Genomic DNA, 20,303 nt, shown 5'->3' with positions numbered 1-20,303 from the left:
GGGGCCCAGCCTGGAGCTCACCTGCGCCCCTTCACACCTCAAAGGGGCAGCACTGAGCGCTCTCGCGAGAGCCGTGACGTCACACCGAGGAGGAGCCTGATGACACCATGCCCATCGCACGAGGTTGCCACGTGACCACCCAGAACTGGGCCGCCTGGGGTGGTGGGTGGAGCCTCATTTGCATCTGCTGCAGTTTGGAAGCCCCGCCCACCCCGCTGGCCACTGGGACGAGGCGAGGCCTGGTGGGAAGGCTCCCCATTGGCCATGCTCCTGGGGGCGGGGCTCACACGCCTTGACGCCATGGCGGGCCTGGGCCTGAATGCCACGCCCGGGCTTGGGCCAGAAGGGACACAGGGCGGGGCCCCGGCACAGGGCCCGTCTGGTGACGCCATCCAGGAGCGTGGCATTGTCACACCCATGACGCTGGAAGGCTCTGAGGTGTGATGGAAGACGCCTCGCTGCAAGCTCTGTCTACCAGACATCTCCATGTCTCCACATCTGCTAGCGCAGTTCTTCTTGCTCTTCCCATGATGGCAGATGGGCGCAAGATGCAAACAGAGCCAATCCTCTCTGCGGGCAGGCAACAGCCGTACCACAGGGACCAAGAGGAGCGGCCACACCAGTAGGATGGTTGGCTCTCCACCGCCAAGATCCCTGATGTGGCCCTGCCACCAGAGCCAGCAGGAGGCCACTCATGGCAAGAGATCCTATATGACCATGGTGGATCCCATCCTTGGCACATGGGGACTCTCTCCCTGCATCCCTACCATCCTCCTGGCGCAGCTCTCAGTCACAACCACAAGGTTGACCTGGCTTTGCTCAGGCCATTCCCAAAGACTTCACAAAGTGTTGACTTCAACCAGAGATTCCCTGAGTCTTCACCATGTGATTGAGACACGCATCCATGGAAGCCAAGGGGGATTTTGCCGTGGGCCTGGGCAGCCACACAATTTCACTGTTGGTCTACACATAGCTCACACACAGGTCAATGTGTTGGCCAGTGCATTCAATACCTCTGAAGGCCACAGCAGCAAACTGACTGGCATCTGCTCAGAAAGTAATACAAATCAAACATTCACTTTGGCAAAAAAGTATTCTTTTTTTTTTTTTCAGCAGTGGCCACAAAAGTTATTTACCTTTGCAGTCAACAGTCCAATAAGTACATTGAAATGCAATTAGTTCTAGGTTTTTTTTCTGTTAGTATGTTCCTTAGCTGTGTACTTTCAGCGCTTTCAGTGTATACACGGTAAGGTTGTAGGTAAAAGCATTTACAGAAAAAAGGGGCAGCCATCCATGAAAGATAAATTATCCAGAGTAGATATAGGACCACAATATAAAAAATTGTTACTACACAGTGCAAGGAGGGATATGTTCCACTTAGTTTAAATGTAGCATTTAAAATAAAGGTATTAACTTCTGTCTCATAATTTGTAAAGTAAAATAATTGAACATGGCTCTGTCAGTATGGAAAGGCCCAATGGCTCCCACATAATCAACAACATTAGACTTCCATTGCTACAGACCCAATAATTGCAAAGTGTTTCAAACAGTGGGTGTGTTAAAGAGATTAAGCGAAATGTTAAGAGAAAACATTTGTGAAAGAGTCTCTCATGGCTGAACATTCCAGCCAAACTGTGGGATATGTCCTCATTTTCACAGAACCCCAGGACAGCTGAGGTGGGAAAGGACCTCAGGAAGCTGTCTGATCCAACCCCACATTCCCAAGCCGCCTGGAGACAGTTGCCCAGGATCATGTCCAGATACTTTTGAGATCAACCAAAGTGTTTTCTATCAGGTGGTAAAAACAGGAGCTACTTTATAAAGGAAGCAAATTAAATGTAACCACATAATAACTCAAGTTGTAAATCTGTTGCCTGTTTATCCCCAGCTGCCAAAATCCTGCAGTGTGCTCAGCAAAACTCAGCAAAACTCGGTGATGTTTGAATCATGGCAGTCACTCACTTGGGAAAGGAAATTGTATGTTCACATTGTGGGACTGGCATTGGAAGTAGGTTCATCAGCCACCAGCACATGCCTAAGACTTTCCAAAGTGAAACCTGTGACCAGGCTTCAAATTCCTTCCCTCCTAAAAAGACAAGCAAACAAACAAACAAACAAACAAAAAAAAACAACAACAAAAATCCACAACAAATCAAGAAGGACAGAAACATGCAAAATCAATTGAAGAAGAGGATTTGGAAGAATAAAAATGGATCAGGTTAAGAGGGATGAGCAATGTTTGTATTCACTTTTCCTGCAAGTCAACAACAATTTCTCAGCATAAAAATAAGTGGGCTTGGGGACAACAGAGTGAAGTCATAAACACACAATGTGAAGAAGAGTAAAAAAGTTTTAAAATCAGGTTTTCTTAGATAAAAGTAATAGCTTTGATCAATCAAATCCGATGGCTTAGTCATTTTCTTTGGGAATGCATTTGAAGGTTAGTACTTCTCCAACTAGAGGACAACAAGAAACTGGGTGAATGTAAGTTAGCTGTCATATGAGAGTTAAATATTTGTCTAGATGCCTTACCAGGTTACATCTAACAGTAACATATTAAGTAATATTTTTGCTTATACTGTTGAGCAGTTCAGGTCTGGAGGAAGTGACGAGAGCAGGAGAGTACTTTGGCAGGTCACAGGGACTTGTAAGTGCCCTAGCCCTGTCCTCTCCTTCCAATGCACATCATTCACAGTTTCAGCTCTTCCCATTAGCTATCTCCAAGGAGAACAGGGGCAGCAAAGAGCACCCACCCACCTGCAGGTGTACAGCCAACAGCTGGGTTGGCAAAAGGGACTCCTCAGAGCCCTTTTGGAGAGTCGAGAGTTAACTTCCATACCTGCCTTCCAGGTCCCAGTGTAAGATCCCAAACCAGTACTGACCTAGATGACTCTTTTGAGGAAGTGCAAGAGGATGGAGGGGAGCTCTGTCTTTTTACAGGGTTTTGCAGCCAATATTTTTCCCTTCAACTCTCCAGTACATTTTCTGCATCAGCTTATATTAATGTAATGTTCTCTTGCTTTTGAAGATGATGCTGCAGCACGTACTGGTCTCAGTGATCATCTGTAACACTGACTGATGAACATGTTCATTGCTTTATTCTAGATGTTTAAGGATTTGTTTAATTTCTTTACACTCTTTCTTCCCAACAAGCAAAAGTTACAAGGTCTCCCTTTGCATAGTCTGTGTGTTTAATTTGCCAGAAAAAGGTGTTTCCTTCCTTGTTGTAGTGTTGCCATGATTCTAGAGAAAGAGAAGACCTTGGAAGAGTTTCCAAAGGAACCATGTGCCAAACCTCCCATTGCAACCCCACTCTTCTGCTCCCTGCAGGAGACCTTCTCAAATTCCACTGAAGTCTAGAAAGACTTTTACTGAATGTCATAGCTTTTCAAACAAGTTTTCATCATGAAAGGAGGAGCTTCTCTTCTAGAAAAAAAGGAAACCAGGAAGGAAAACACAAAGAAAAGACACAGAACAATGCAGAGAAAGCAGAAGTTATGCAAAAAGTAACCATATTCTATAAGTTATATTAGTTCAGTATTCATATTCATATTATATGAGAAAAATATAAAGATTCCCAGAGAAAAATTTATCTCAAATACTTGTGATTCTGGCTGAAGCAATGCCATTTTTTTTTACTAAACAAAACAATGTTTATCAGGATGGCTTTACCTACAAGAAATTAGACTTTAAATTACTGTTAAACTATGTGATTATTTTACTAAAGGAAAGATGGAACTTAAAAATCTGGATTATGTTATAGAAAGGAACTAATTATTCAGACAAGCTGAGAGAGAAAGATAACTAGAAAAGAAAGAAGAATCTGCCCAAGTCCATCCACTAATTAGGATCTCTGACATTAACTGACACTCAAAATTATTCAAATTAGTTTTTATTATTTTTGAATTTCAAAATCATTGGGAAATTTTCAGTTTCAATTCCATAGAAGCATTTAAGCCAAATTTGAAAAGAGCATGTCTAGAGAGATTAAATATCTCTAATTAAAAAAAATTCATAACATCTGCACAGTACTGCAGAAAATCTATTCCTCAGTAGATACAAATATTCTTCTGTAAGAATTCATTGGAAAATACAATTCAGTCTACTTTTCATAATTTCACAAGAAAATGTTTCACAAGAAAATCTTAGAAAAAAAGAATCACAATGCTTTTGCCAACACTTTGCACATACAATTCTGATATTTTCTTTTCAGATGTTCTCTATTTTTAGAAGAGGAATTTTAAAGCAGTTTTAACAAAATACTAGGTGTTGCCAATCTTTGTCTTTTTAATGCTAAACATCCCTTCAAGTTTAATCCAATTTTCTGTAGGTTATTCTGAAGTACAGAGGTGTATGTCTACCAACACCAAAGGCAGATTACCAACTCTGTAGGAGTGCACATTTGGTTCACACAGTAGGGCCAATAAGGATGATTAAATCCACTAGAACCTCAATGTTTCTACATTATTTTGGATTTTACCAAGCCAGAGAAGATACCAAAAGAGTAGGGTGCATTTTTGTCACCTCTATTTTCTCCTTGTTCAAGTTGTTTTACCAGGAAATAACTTTCCTATAGCACTAATGTCACATGTAATTTGTGTGATAAATAAGTACTTATACATGCAGATTGTTATTCATTACTCAGCCTTTCCCTTATGGTTCCCCATCAGGCAGGCATTCTGAGAAAGCCAGAAACCAGGATCATATAGCTTCTTTATTGATATTACATATCAAGTCTTTTTCTTTATTCAGAAATACTGTTTCTCAGATTCTGAGAATAAATGTAACTCATGTATATATTCATTCATATAGCTACAGTATTCAGATTGTAGTCTTTAAGGGCAGGCAACATTGGATTACCCCATCTTGGCTCATGTTCCTGTGCTGGGAATTTGATGGGAGATGAGTTAAAGCATAAACCAATTGATGTTTAACAGAGTTGCAGACTAACCTACAAAAGAATAATTAATGGTTTGTCATCACTAGATTTAACATTAAGTGGAAGGTTTTTTTAATTACCTAACCAAGCAAATAACATGCCTTGTTATTGGCCAGGTGTAAAATCAATGTATTTCAGCTAATTCTGAGAAGGGCTGACTTTGGACAGTTCCTGTGCAATGGTTTTAGAGTTCTTCAAAATAAATTAAAGCCGCTTTTTTCCAGCTGCACACATACTTGAAATAATTAAGTGAATATTTAAATGTTTGACTTGTGCTATTCACACATAAAGGAATTTTCCTATTCATTTGAAAGCTAACAGCTTTAAGTCCAAAATAATTAACACTTTCATAAAATATACTGTTCATGGTCACTCTGAAAAAATTCTAAGCTCCTTCTTAAAAACACAATAATCCTTTGGCCATTGCATAAGAGAACAGACACATTTAAAATTAGAATGCTTTAGCTGTGTAACACCCTGAACAATCCCTTACCTTGTATGGATTCAGAGGTTTACTGAAATATTGCTGGGAAAAAACCAAACCAAACCAAACCAAACCAAACCAAACCAAGCCCCCAGAGATAAAGGTCACTTACTGTTAAGTCATTGCAATCCCTCTAGACAGCCTGACCAGTGCCCGCCACGGGTGACTGGCAGACTTGCTCTTGGAAATTAGATTCTTCAGCTGGGTAGGTGAAGAAATGGCTGTGCAGCTTCTCCCTCTTCCAAAGCTGACATGTAAATCCAAGTGACAGTATCTAAAAAGCTGAAGATATTATTCCATTTTACAAACTTTCAGATGCCTTGTCTTGACATATTCCTAATGTGGACAGAAAAGTTTACCTTATAATATGTTGTGAAAGATTAAGTTTATATTGAGTATGAGGGGTACACGTGTCAACTGGTAGGACAGCAAGGAGATGACTTCTTGATGTCTGGTTTTGGCTAAAAATATGTGGGTTGGAAAAGGAATTGATTGATTTCATCAATATCTCAAAGCAAATTCTGAATAATTTAAGCACATATAATTTTTTTACTTAAAATTTACAGTTTTGCTTGAAGAGAAGATCGATGAAGAGCTGATTTAGATGATATTCCAAGACTGCCTTATCGAGATTAGGATCTTCATTTTATCTTACCATGATAGTTTGCCACACACTGGTTTGACTAGAGAGGTCCAGATGAAGGCTGCTGGAATCTCAGGAAAATTGTAAAGGTCGCAGACAGCAGCAGATTCACAGCTCACAAAAAAGTGTTCAAGAAAAGTGGAGAAAATGTGTGGGTTTTATGAAATTTGCCTTAACACAGCTAAACAGATTCAATTGGGTTCAGTGCCAGCAAGGGAGGGGCAGTGTGATAATGATTAGGAAGCATTACTTCAAAGCACAGCACCTAGGGTGATTGTGAAGAGCCCAGCCCTGTTTGGTTTTAAAACCAGGAATGTGTTTGAAGCCACTAACATGAAAGTCCTCCAGACATATTTTTTCAACCTCCTCACAGTTCTCTGGAATGCTCATCCTACATAGCTGCCTAGGGACTTCTCCTTTAAAGGAGCTATGCTCCACATCTGTAAGAAGATTCTGTATTTTTTCCTAAGATTAATACAACTATCAAAGTCCCGTTTTCAAGCAGGTACCAAAACTGCCAGTCAAGCTCCACCTAAACACAAAAAGAATAGTACAATGCCTTCTTGTGTGTCAGGCAAGATGTTTTTGTAGGAAAGGCACACACCAAAGCCCTGGTGAAGACTCATCTATACCACTGTGGACATTTCTCATTCCTCAGGTTCAAGAAGGAGAAATTCCATCTGGAGTAAAGGTAAACAAAGACTGAAGCAGTCAAGTAGGGGCATGGAGGGCCTATGGAATAAGACGAAAACTAGCAAGGCAAGCCAAAGATGAGAGGGCTGTCCTCACTTTCAAGAAAGTTAGCAAGGATGAAGTCCAAGGAAGGAAGAAAGCTAGGAAATGCTAGGAGAATTAGGTTTAACAACATGAATCAATGTAGTACTTCTTTCCAAAAGAAAAACCTCACCATCAACAGTATAGTAGCAAATGTCCCTTGGTGTATTGGGAAGAATGGTGAGGAAACCATGCATGCTCTCTATGCCTCTGCAAAGTTCACACAGAGGAAACCAAAACCCTGTCTTTCACCTCTCGTGTCACCACAATGAGATATGCCCTTATTTACATAGTCTGAATGTACACATCCATTTTGGCACCAACAGAGAAAATTACAAGCCTAGCACATTCCTTCCTCTTTCAAGGCTCAAAATACCAAATCATAAAGGGAGAAGAGACTTACCAGGATTTTGAATAAGTTCTGAACATTTCCCCATGAATGGAGATGCACAAATAACTTTCAGAAAGATTTAAGTCACCAAGGAGCTTTGAAAGTTTTTACCCTATGGATGGATGGCGTATAAACACAGCCAAGTAGGCAGCTTGGTTTCAATGGGAAAAGGGGATGTGAGTGTGATAGCAACAATGGGCTGTTTTACAGTTTGGAAATTTGCCTGACTGTGCTTTGGGCATGGATCCAAATGTTCTAGGTCTGAAAATAACCAGCCTTTCCACCACCCCTGTCGCCCTTGTTTTTCAAAGCCGCTGTTATTTCTATAGTGGTCTCTTGGCACTTACTGTTCTTTCCAGCCAGTGGATTACATTTGGCTACATTTTGGCTTTTGAGCCAAAAGTGTAGTGATGGCTCCAGGATGAGGGAGAACAAGGCTTGGGAATCTGCTGGGACATGTGACCGGTGTACACACTGAAGAGGCAAGTCTTGCTCACACACTCAGGGAATTGCCAGTTGCTAGCACTGAGACCAGGAAGGAGCTTTCCCCAGAGCACATTGGCACCAGTCTATGGGGTTTTGTGCCTTCTCCTTCAGCATCAAGCATGACCACTGTTCAGGGCTCTCCAGTCCCTTTCTTCCAGGCTGCTTATGCACTTCAAAGATGGCCTCTTGTGCCCTGCAGCTGGAGGTGAAAGGCCATTTCCCCCCATGGTGGGCTGGCAAGTGTCTCTAACAGGTTGTTTTTTCCTTTGTCTGCAGCACTGAGCACAGTCTCTTGCCAGGGCTCCTCCAGACCCCTACAGCTCTGTTCCTGCCTGCTGCCCTTGCACTTCCCAGGCACTACTGGTGCCCTGGCTCTCTCTGACTCTTCTGCCCACTGCAGGCTTGGAACAAGAGTGAGCTCTGCCCTTCACATCGCTCCATTTTCCAAGGGGTTCTTGCTTCTGGTGAAAACAGCCTTGGAAGCCTTCCTTCCTTGCTTGGAAGGGCTCCAGGCTTGCTGCCCAATCCAGAGGCTTGGATGCCAAATGGCTTATTGCCATTTTCAGCTCTTCCAGAGGACAATACAAGCGTGGGGCAGGCACAAGAGCACATTTCATTCATCCTTGGCCAAGAAGCACAGTGGAGCACATTTTGGAAAGCAAAAAGTGTGCTTGTCATCAATGTGTGTCCAACTTTGGATAATATCCCATGGTACTACACACCTCTTTGCTTTATTCTTCTGTATGTGGTCAGTACCAATCCTCATTCTTCTCATTCCTCACTCTTCAGGAAACAGGGACTGCTTGACCTGCATTCCTGCTGTTGCTCTTTGTGCCTTTGTATCTTTTCTTTGCTAGACTGCAAGGGATGTTTTTTCAATCTAAATGAAGAATGCACCAGCCTGGCTATGTGTGCATTGTGTTAATGCTTGTACACATCAGCTATGAAACAGATTCAAAAAATAAAAGAAAATTACATACTGTAAATTCAGATATAAAAATAAAATACCATTCCAGATTTGTGTCCTTGAACATGTTTTTGAAGATGAAAAAGCCTTGGTAGTTCAGGAGAAGAACAGTCTCATCGTTGTTTGACTCATGGTGAGCATAGGAAATAGAATAGAATAGAATAGAATAGAATAGAATAGAATAGAATAGAATAGAATAGAATAGAATAGAATAGAATAGAATAGAATAGAATAGAGCAGAACAGGACAGATTCTGCTCTGTTATGCCCAGAGTTCTGCATGACAAGCTATGACCCACATCTGAGTGTTCTATCCAGGAGAGCAGCTCTCTGCAGTGTCAGAGACACCTACAGCATCACTCAGGCTGAGCTAGAACATGCTCCTGGAGCCCTGGGCAGGACTAGGGGGTGGAGAGGGAAGAAGGTCTGCACTGATCATGTGCTTTCCTGTAGACACTGATGGTTGGCCACTTTGGAGACAGTGTTTTGGGCCAGATGGACCTCAGCTCTGATGGAACACTGCTGTTCTCTGGGTCTTGTGTTTTAACAGGTTTTTTTTTTCCAAGAGAAATGACTCAGGTATTTCTACAACTGAGTGCAAGGAGAAAAAAAAAATCCACAGAGAAATGAATATGTATTGCTCACATCAAGCAATTTGTAACCACTTAGTCTGAAGCACCTCCTGCTCCTGACTGAGGGATTGATCTCAAAGCCTAGATCTTTGATCCAAGTGTCAGAGATGTGGGGGTTTGCCATCCTGTGGAAGCCCAGCTAAACTGGATAAACAGAAAAGACTTTAAAAAAATACAGTTTCCATGTGCTTTTTGCAAATGTGTTCAGGTGATTAAATGCTCTTGAAGTGATCCACAGCTCTCACCCCCATGAAAAGATACGTGCCTCCTTCCTACAAAGTGACAGAACCAAAGCCCAGGCTGGGACACAACTGCCTATTCCATACCCTCTTCTAGTGTAGGGCTGGGAAGAAATGTCATCAAAGATACCCTGAGCATCTAATGGTAAGGAAAGGAGGAGGAAGCAACAAGAGCCAGAACAAATCAAATCAAATTGGACCAAACTGAATTGAATCAAATAGCTGAGTTGTAAGGGATGATCATTGACTCCAGCTGCCTGACTACTTCAGGGCTGACCAAAATAAAAAGCATGGTATTAAGGGCCTTGTCCAAATGTCTTTTAAACACTGACAGGCTTGGGGGATTGATCACCTCTCTCAGGACCCTGTTCCAGGGTTTGATCACCCACTGGATAAAGAAATGCTTCCTCACATCAAGTCTGAATCTCTTCTGAGGGGCACAGCTTTGAGCCATTCCCACATGACCTGGCTCTGGGTCCCAGGGAAAAGAGGGACCTTTTCTCCTTCCTTGCCTCAGAAAGCTGTACAGACCAATAAGGTTGCCTCTCAGCCTCCTTCTCTTCAAACAAGAAAACCCCAGTGTCCTGAGCTGCTTCTCACAGAACACCCTGCCAGCCCCTTCCACAGCTTTGCTGCCTTCCTCTGGATTCATTCAGGGACCTTCACATCCTTTTGAAATTGTGGGGTCCAGAAGAACACACAACACTCAGGGTGAGGCCACCCCAACACCAGGGACAGCAGGACAATCCCTTCTTTGAAGTGGCTGGTGAAGCTGTATTTGATCCATCTCAGGACATGGTTTGTCCCCTGGGCTGCCCGGGCACGCACTGCTGACTCCTGCTCAGCCTCCTGCCAGCCAGCACCCCCAGACCCCTCCTGCAGGGCTGCTCTCCTGGAGTGGCTACTCCTCACCCAGTTTAGACTTTTGCCTGCCATTACTCCTTCCTATGTGTAGAATCTGGCATTTATCCTTGTTCCATTTCATGCCACTGATGTTTGCCCAAATACTCCAGGCTACCCAGGTCCCTCTGCAAGGCCTTTTGTCCCTTGGGAGCACCAGCAGCACTTCCCAGTTTGGAATCATCAGCAAACTTGCTAATGATGCATTCAATTTCCGCATTCAGACCACTGAGAGATATATTGAACAGAACCAGCCCTGGAATGGAGCCCTGAGGAACACTGCTGGTGACCAGGCACCAGCCAGATGTGGCCCTGTTCACTGCAACCCTTGAGCCCTGTCCTTCAGCCAGATCTTCACCCAGCACACCATGAACTCACTCATCCCACAGCTGGAAAATCTGTCCCAGAGGATGCTGTGAGGTACAGTACCAAAAGCCTTACAAAAACCCAGAAAAACCACATCCACTGCATTCCCTTCATCTGTTGGGCAGGTGACCTTATTACAGGGAACTAAATTATTTAAACTGGACTTTTATTTTTTTTAAATGCATCTGCATTGACTATGAGTGATGACTGTAGTGTTCTTAAAGTGTAGTGATAGGACAAGTCCTAAGTTTTAAATGAAAAGAGAGTAGATTTAGATTAGATATAAGGAAGAAATTGTTCCATCAGGGTGGTGAGGCACTGGCACAGGTTGCCCAGAGAAGCTTGTCCAAGATGCCCCATCCCTGGAAGTGTTCAAGGTCAGGTTGGATGGGGCTCTGAGCAACCTGGTCCAGGGAAAGGTATCCCGGCCCATGGCAAGGGTCCTGTGTCTAGATGATCTTTAAGGTCCCTTCCAACCCAAATCATTCTGTGATTCTGCAGTATTGTAGGGCAACCTCTCCTGTGTTGATTTTCTTTACCTCCCCATTAACTACTGGAATTAAATTTTCCGTATTTCTGTTAGAATTCTCTTTTACTACCTTGTTCATTGCAATTTCTTTGAAGCTTGCAGCCTTCTGACTTTATACATTCATGCTATTATTTTTTATGTGCTTTGAGTCAGAAAGTTTATTCTCACTTTTTATATGATTCCCTATTCATTTTCAGATTTCACTTTCTGGAACATTCTTCCCTGCTGCTCTTTCTCTGCTTTTCAAGTTGTTAATACATTTTCTAAGTCACAATATTTTGCCTGATTTTACCCAATGGACGAGCAGTTCTCAATATTTTTTCTGATGCCGTTCACCTTGCACAACTATAAATTTATTTTCTTTCAGGGTTGTAACTTTACTGGCCATCATTGGGATGTTTTTGTAGAAAGTGTTCTCCCATTAGACTGGTCCTCTAGAGAAGACCCTGTCCTCATCTCTGTGTGATGAAGCTGAACTTCACTGTCATTATTTTGCTTCCCTCCTCCTTCCTTATATCAGAATAACACGCAGTATTACTTAATGGTAACTTTTACACAGGTCACTAAAAAAAAAAAAAATAAAAGAAATATTGCAATATGGAAACCAGCATTTTATTGGAAATAATCCACACAGCTGCAAGAAGTTTTAACTCAGTGCTCCAAAAGGTATATTTTATCATTACAAAACTACTCTCTGGTTCAAAGTCCTTCAACTGCAGCAGTTTGAAAGCTGCTTAACAGAATGTCAGTAATGGCAGTTTTTCTTACCGTACTTTGTGCTAGCAAACCTGCTCACATAAGGCAAATCTACTAGTTTGAATGAGGAAGTGGTAAACACGTACAAAATGAATCTTTCAGTAGCTATTGGCAGCCTTCATTTCGAAGGGAGAGGCTTTTTCACTTCATTTCCTTTTACCAGTAGGCTGAGTTAAAGTTTTGTCATCATCTACATCCAATTCATTCACCTCTTCCTGTAATTCATCCTGCAGCTCATAGTCTGAGGCAGATTCAGTGTTATTGTCCCAGTAATCAGCTTCATATCTGTCCAGTAAGTGTTGCTGTGGCATAACGTCATCATCGTCAGGAGGATTCCTTGCTTTTTTCTTTTTCATTTTCTTTTGAATCTTAGAAAGCTGCTGCTGCTGCTTCTCTGTCCAGACAATGTTTTCTATATGTCTTGACACTTTCATTTTTTTATAGTCCATTATCTGTTTATTCAGCAGTTCATGATCAACACCAAACAGATTAGACCGCATGGGTGAATCTGAAGATTGAGTTGTTGAAGGGAAGAGTTTACTGTGGGAAAGAAAACAAGTATTGGCTTGGGTCTTTTCCCCACATATATTTCTATTTTTGACAACTTGAGTAACACAGAAATAAACTGGACTTCTCAGTTTAACTTTATTAACCCCCTGTGTTCCCTATGTTATGAAGGAAGAGATACCACCATATCATGCATCCAAGGACAGTCTGTGTCAACAGATTTAACAGGAGAAAGCCAACAAAGCAACAAGATGCCAGATGAAACTGCTGGTCTCTGGGAAAAATTGTACCTAGGTGAGCCCTGTATCTGGGAGACCCAAGGAACTCAAGACTTCTCCCAGCTCTTCCAAGAAGTGAGAAGCAGCAGCCTCTGTCTAAAACACATCAGAGCAATGTGACACCTTATGCTGGACTTGACTATTTCTCCATGACACAGAGGAAGGTGTTAGGTACCCTTTGGGAAATCTTTCACAGGAATGACTTCCCACAGGAAGCTATTTCACACCTGATGGACCATCCTGTGAGATGCTGAGGCACAGAAGGCATTTCTACCAACAGACTACAGCACACAGGTGCAAAAGCTGGTGTTGGCTTTGAGAACATCCATTGCACAGAACCACTATTCCAATAGGTTGTTCAGCCCTATCTCTCAATGGTTAAAAATCCCTCAGAGAAGAATGTTAAATTAATTTAGGGAGATTTCTCAGTAAACTTGCAATCCATGTATAATAAACCAAACTTGTATCAGAAAAAAGTGGACAAGTAGAGCAGTACTGGTAAATGCCATTTTCATCCTCATGAGACAATTACCAGCAAGAAACAAACATTACTGCTGCAGAGCATTTTTAAAATTTTGATATCATCAACACATCAAGTCCTAAAATCTTAGAAGTTCTACATATATTTTGCTCATAAAAACTAAGATATTAATACCAGAACAAGTATCAGGTCTGCGAGTAACAATGTACACACCTAATTAAAATATACTTTCTCCTATGTCAAATAATACCCAATTTAAGTTGGCCTGCGGAAATGAAAACAGACACTTATACAATTCTGGACCAAAAAGACTCACCTTGAATCATTTTGAGATGATTCTTCTTCTTCTGGAGGTCCAAAATCAGCAATTGCCAGTAAGTCCTCAACCTGTAAACACATGAAGGCCACACATATTAAGGATCCCATTTAAATCTACTTTGTTCCATTCTACACAAGCAACAGACAAGTATCCAACAGCAAATATGATCTTTTCTATGTTTGGAATATTTAGCAAAACCACTTTAAAACAGCCTTTTCCTTCTTTTACATGGAATTGCTCATACTTCTTGCCTGGGATGTTTTTGTCAAATAGTGGATCCAGAGATTCCTACAAAGTTTTTTGCCCTATGTGCATTATGAATCCTTGGCTAGGGATTGTCTGACATGTATATTTTTTGGTTTATTTCTTATTACCTCAGTCTTGCAAATCCTTTTCCATAACATCCTTACATGGATTTTTTTCACGCCTTCTCCCTTTCTGCAAGTTTGCATTTCTCTTACAGGCAACTATGGAGCTCCCAAATCCCTTTTATCAGGGCATCTAACCAGTAAATGCTACAAATTATCAATGCATTATTAATGCATTATTATACGCTGTGCTTACAGACTATATGTAATCATTAAAATTTTCTGTTGTTTGAAATTTCATTTCAGCTTTTCTTTACATTAATTCCCTTCTAATTAATTGAATTATTGTAGGAGTTTAATTGGATATTTTTTCCCTTTACTTACAATACTTAAAAACCAAGTTCAGTGTGTTATTTGAATCTGTGATTGACATAAATCTGATGAACTGTGAAGTGGGAGAAAATGATCCATCTATCTGCCCCCCAGTGTCATTCCCTGACAGAAGTGATATAAAGAGGGTTTTTACTTATTTCCTGTGAAACTCTGAACTTATCTGATCACAGAAAGTTCAAGCAGTTCATTGCATTTCTAGAGAATCTGAAATTCCTTTTATCCCTTCCAGCTCTGCTGATGCACACTGCAGGAACCCATAAGGGTCTAACAGTAATTGGCTGTAACAGTAACACTATTATAAATAATAAGGCACTTCAGGGCACAGAAACATGAACCTGTTCTTTTCAACTTCTGTTCACATCAACAGCTTGAGGAGACATTTCTCATCAAATTCTACTCATTGGTGTCATCTTTCTTTTCTGGAAATCTCACTATGTTAGAGATCTCGCTTCACAATGACAGCAAATTCGTAGGAAAACATCAGTATTCTAGTAATACGTCGACTGGTTAAAGCTATCAACACCTTGACAGAAAGCATGAAATAGTAAAGACAACTTTAAAAGTTAAGGAAAAAAATGTAGTATGAATAAGCCTACATCCCCTATGCAAAGATTTGCACTTCCCTACAAACACTTTAACAATTCACAGATGGAAAAAGATATGGGGAAAAAATAAAAAAATCACTGGCTATCCAATTGAATCTTAAAAGTACATAACATTTAAAATGTGGAAAACAGCTCCTCCAGACTCATTTCCATAATCATATACACCAGGTAGCCCTATATTATTCATTCAAATGGAAATTTAATTCTTTAAAAATTCTTCACTGGCCTAATGATACTGCCTACAATCCTTCTACACATTATATAGGCATCAATCTTACTCAAGATTTGTTAAAATGATTTTTGCAACTCTAGAGAAAGACTGATTTTTAATGAAAATTGGTAGAGCAACTAAATTTTCAGCTCTTTGCTAAGTCACTATATTTGTACATTGAGTCAAAGATTACATTTACCTCTTTTACAGCTGCAGCTTCTTTGTCTTTTATAAATACTACTGGGGGTACATTTCCTACAATCTGCTGACTCTTCAGAAGATACCTGGCAAAAACACAGCATTCACCAGCATGAGTATCAGTATATCATCTACAGCACAAGTAAAAGGCGTTAAATGAAATCCAGCAGTACTGCACATTTAAAGATATGGCTTGCAAAACTTTCATTCTGATGAGGAGCTATCCAGGTTGATGCTAAGCAATACATCACTGCAGAACCCCAACTTCGAATGTGTGGCATACAAAAACAACTGGCTGCAGGTCCAGCTGAGTATTGATCACATTTGGTTTGTCCATATCTGTATACATAGTCTGGCACAGGTCCTTCCCCACTTCATTTGGTATCCTTATCCCCTCTGTAGGGATAAGAGCAGTGGGGGATACAGCCCTCAGAGCAGGGCAAGACAATTTATCCTACGTGCTAGCTGCAGGAAGGATTGACAGGGGTCCCCTTCTCCCCAGCCAGCAACTTTCCTTCTGAAAGAGTGGAAGCTGTGGAGTAGAAGAGAGCATTGTGCTGGAGCAGAAATTACACAGCTTGTGGAAACAGGGAGAAAGGAAATGGCTTTACAAGCATGCTTCTGCACCACCTGCCACATGGGTGAAGACCTGAACTTCCAACTGGCTGGGTAGCAGAGGGAAAGCCAAGGAAAGGGAGAAAGACAAAAATCTCAATGATACAGTGAAAAATCACCAGACTCTGTGTTGGAAAAATGGGGAAAAGTATCACAATATACAGTAGCATTCTCAATTTGGGTTTTTTTTTTGGTATCAGTATTGTGAAGAACTTCTGTAATAACATTCATCCCTTCTGGAGGCCTAAATCATCCCCAGCAATCAGAACTGCCTAGTGAATCTGCAAAGAGATCCTTGCAGCTGTCAGTCCTCTGTACAGCATCCTGTCCTGGGCTCCTGTCTCGCACAGCCTGGGCAGCCACTGTTGCAGTAGTATTAATCAATCATACTAAGCAGCTCAGCTCAGCTCCAGGGAGCAGCCTCTGGGCTGACTGGCAGAAGCCCACAGCCTATGGGAGCTCTCCTAGGATGCAGGCACCTTACTGGTTCAGGGCCTGGGGCACAGAGATAGACCAATGAGCTGTCTCGACCCGGGAGTTTGGAATGGGATAAAAGGGTGCCAGACACAATAAACAAGGCTGTTGTCTGATGACCAGAAGGGAGTTCTGCTGTGTGCTACTACATCTCAGAGTCTCGGGGATTCACTGTAACAAGCCACCACCACCAGGACACTGGAGTGAGACCTGTCCCACACTCCTCCTGCTTTCTGCTTGGCCCACTCCTGCCCCAGGAAAGCGCAGAAGCCAAGAAGGCCAGCTGTGCTCCAGCAAAAGATCACACAGCTGGTCTGACACAGCCACCCTTCCCTGTGAGGCTCATCACAGGAGATGCTCCACTCCAAGCATCTAAAACCCTAAGGCATCCCAGTAGGTCAGGTCTAGACTGTCAGAAGCACTGAAGAAATGGCTCTGGATGGAGGAAGCGGCCTGTCTATCCTGCAGCAGTACCGTATACGTGGAGCGCTCTTGCGCAGCACACTTTCAACGTAACTGTCCTTCTCCATAGTGGAAGCAGGGTTCCAGTACACACGGCACGCTGAAAAGTTGGAGGACAGGGACACCTATAGAAAAGGCAAATCTCTCTTTAAAATGACATATATACACACACACTTCATATACAATGAAGTCTGTGATGGAGTGCAGAAAGCCTACTAGACAATATCTTTTGATAAGAGAAGTGATGATATCAGACCAGAATCAGTTCATGAGTAAATCAGGACTGATCTACGCCCAGCCATGTCCCAGTGCAGCACAAACTGTGCAGCTATAAAATCTGCATTGTATTGGGAAGAAGGCTGTTTCCTTCCGTCTCTCATGTTATAAGTTGTTTAATTTACCACAATGCCTCCTGAAACAACTGTCTTGCCCACACCAGCCAGCATTTTTACATGCAGACAGGTGATCTGAGACAAGCTCTAGAGAGACAGAAATACTCTGTGAAGGATACTGCACATATGCAGCCAAAAGACTCATCTTGCCCATGTAGTTTTGAACGCTTGTCTGACAACAGAATGAATTCAGCTGAAAAAAACACCTATTTTAGTAATGAATGACAACCCTTTTGTCATAGATGCAGCTATGAGGTATCATTTTCCATGCTTCTAATATCAAAGCTAAGTCCACCAAGCTTTTAAGCCAAACACTGGTATAATTTAATCTTTATAGAACAGCAAACGTAGATGATAAAATCTGCAGACAACAAAAAAGAATGCAGAGACTGACTTAGTTCCTGTATCAGAACTCTAACATCCCTTTCAAGTCCACAAATTATGACACCACTAGATACAATTACATACAAATCTCAATTCTTTCTCAGATCTGGCTTGACAAGACATTTTCTTAGGCTTGCCCTTTTTTTTTGAACTAATCTCATGCATCACTTAAGTCTTCTGCCAGTAACGTTGCTGGGGAGTGACACAAGCAGGTGACAACTCTCACATAGCTACAAGAACAGACTCTTGGAAAGATACACTTATGTTGGTAAAACCAAGCTCCTCCTTCTGAAAGGGCAAGACAAAGAGTTTATGTCTGAGTAAAAGAAAAAGAAGTCATATCAGGAGAATCATCATTTAATTGGCCTGAGCTGCATTTGCATTGGAGTAGCAAAGGTCTCCTACGCCAGGTACTACAGTGGCAAAGCTCTGCTCGTGTGTACTCCAGTGCCACATCTTGCTGCACTCTGCCACATCAGAAGCACTGCAGTAAAACTCTTCTTGGCACACATCACAACACCCAGGGGAGCTCCTTTGGCACGCCCATGCCAACCTCACAACGTAATCAGAGTGGCTCAGCACAAGCACTCGTAGCTTTGGCACTTGCCTTGCAGATTTCCAGCTTGAGATCATAAAATTCTTGACTGACTTCACAGGTAGTCGCCATCTCTAACACAGCTTTATGAATAAGACCATTCAAAACTCTGCAGCGCACGTTGTCTTCTTTCCTTGTTTCTCTAAGGTAATTTTTCATTAAAACGTCCAACTTGGTTGGTTTATACGACTATAAAAAGAAACAAACAACACATTAAACAGTAGTTACACACTTGTATTAGGCAACTATATACGGTTTCATGCACTTTACTAAGTATGCTTTTATTTCATTATTGCAGTGTGATGACTTTATTTAGGTCTTACATATCAAGTGTTTCAATAAACAATACTTCTGTTCACAAAATCTTTGACATTTGTGTACTACAGTCAAAGTTTCTAAAGTTCTTTTTGTATTTTCTAGCAAGTTATGAAACTCCATAGATCTGTTTTCTCAAATACAGCATGCATTGACTGAAAAGCTTTGCTTGTTTGAAAAAAACAAACATTAAAAAATTTTTCCTTACACTAAGCTCATAGAGGTTTTAATCTGGATCAGTACTCAGGAGTGTGCCAGAGAGCATTGATGCTGGCAAGGATGAAAGATCAGTACAGAAGAGGAACAGCCATGGGAAGCCAAATGGCAACCTGTCACAGTCAGAGTGGAGCCCTACTCTTTGTTCACAAAATCCTGCTATTTCTCCATCAGAAAATGCTTCAAGGTTAGAATCAATGGCAGAAACGCAAGTCTGTTCCACCTGGCACAAATAAACATATCGCCTTCAGAGCTTGCACTTACCGTTTGTGATCCCAGGGTAGGGCTGTCATACCAGAACTTCTTTCTTTTGGGAAAAGGAAAGGAAATCAGACTTATCTTTCAGTAGCTCAGAGAAATAAGGATTCCCTGTGTAATTAATATTCCACCTGCCTGAAAGGACACCACAACATCCAGGTTCTCCTACAAGTAGCTCTCCTCACAGCTGGGGTGCAGGGAACAATGCTTCCCAGCCACAGCTGAAGCTGCACATATATGGGAAGGGGGTGGAAAAGAACAGCTCTCCGGTTTCTATAGATTCAGAGAATCATTAAGGTTCGAAAAGAGGGCTAAGATCATCAAGACCACGGTTAACCCAGCACCGCCAGGTCCAGCACTAAACCATGTCTCTAAGCACCACTTCTACACGTTTTCTGAACACTTCCAGCGACAGTGATTACACCACTTTCCTGGGGATCCTGTTCTATTGCTTGACCATTCCTCCCTTTCAGTGAAGAAATTTCTCCCAATACACAATCTAAATGTCCCTTAGTGCAACTTGAGGCCATTTCCTCTCGTCCTGTCACTTGTTTCCTGCGAGAAGAGACTGACTCCCACCTGGCGACACCCTCCTTTCAGGCAGTTGTAGATAGTGATAAGGTCCCCCCGAGTCTGTTTTAATCCAGACTGAACCCCCCAGCACCCTCAGCTGCTCCTCACAGGACTTGTGCTCCAGACCCTTTGCCGCTGCCCTTCACTGGACACGCTCCAGCACCTCAATGTCTTTCCTGTACAGAGAGGCCCGGAACTGGACACAGCACCCGAGGTGTGGCCTCACCGAGGGACGATCAGTGGCCTGGTCCTGCAGGACACACTACTACTGGTAGAGGCCAGGGCCATTGCCTTCTTGGCCACCTGGACACATGTTCAGCTCAGCTCGGGCTCGGTGTCTCTCTCTCCTCCGCCGTACCGGGGCCGCGGGAGCGCCCGAGCCCCACAGCCCCTGTGACTCCCCTTGCCCCAGCGCCCACAACCCACCCCGGCAGGGCCCCGCACCTACTTATTCTTGCGGAGCATTTTCCGCAGCAAGTTCCTGGAGCCGCCCAGGGCTGCGGAGCTGCGCAGCGCCCGGCACCACCGCGGCACCGCGGCCACCCGGCCGCCCCACATTGCTGCCCTGGCCCCCGGCCCGGCCCGGGCAGCTCCCACCTCCGCTCCGGCTGCGG

At 42.5% G+C, this 20,303-nt stretch overlaps 1 protein-coding gene across 1 annotated transcript; it reads right to left on the bottom strand.

Moving 5' to 3' along the window:
• Positions 1-11,759: 11,759 nt before the first annotated feature.
• RBFA (ribosome binding factor A) lies at positions 11,760-20,291 on the bottom strand. The gene is made up of 7 exons (XM_084209201.1): positions 20,138-20,291; positions 19,123-19,165; positions 18,340-18,516; positions 16,969-17,081; positions 15,407-15,491; positions 13,688-13,758; positions 11,760-12,645 (listed from the first exon to the last, which is right to left on the bottom strand). Exons 1-7 carry the CDS (start codon positions 20,245-20,247, stop codon positions 12,252-12,254), a joined length of 993 nt encoding a protein of 330 aa, XP_084065327.1. The 5' UTR covers positions 20,248-20,291; the 3' UTR covers positions 11,760-12,251.
• Positions 20,292-20,303: the final 12 nt, after the last annotated feature.

This window comes from Fringilla coelebs (genome assembly GCF_963513975.1).
Source record: "Fringilla coelebs genome assembly, chromosome: 1".
Lineage (NCBI taxonomy): Eukaryota > Metazoa > Chordata > Aves > Passeriformes > Fringillidae > Fringilla > Fringilla coelebs.
This window is presented reverse-complemented; position numbering and strand designations above follow the sequence as displayed.

Coding starts and splice junctions, on each gene's coding strand:
- RBFA (XM_084209201.1), bottom strand. CDS start 20,247: ATGTGGGGCGGCCGGGTGGCCGCGGTGCCGCGGTGGTGCCGGGCGCTG. Junction 18,517..19,122: donor CTACCCTGGGATCACAAACG/GTAAGTGCAAGC, acceptor TTCTTTTTATAG/TCGTATAAACCAACCAAGTT. Junction 13,759..15,406: donor AAGCTGCAGCTGTAAAAGAG/GTAAATGTAATC, acceptor ATGTGTTTACAG/GTTGAGGACTTACTGGCAAT.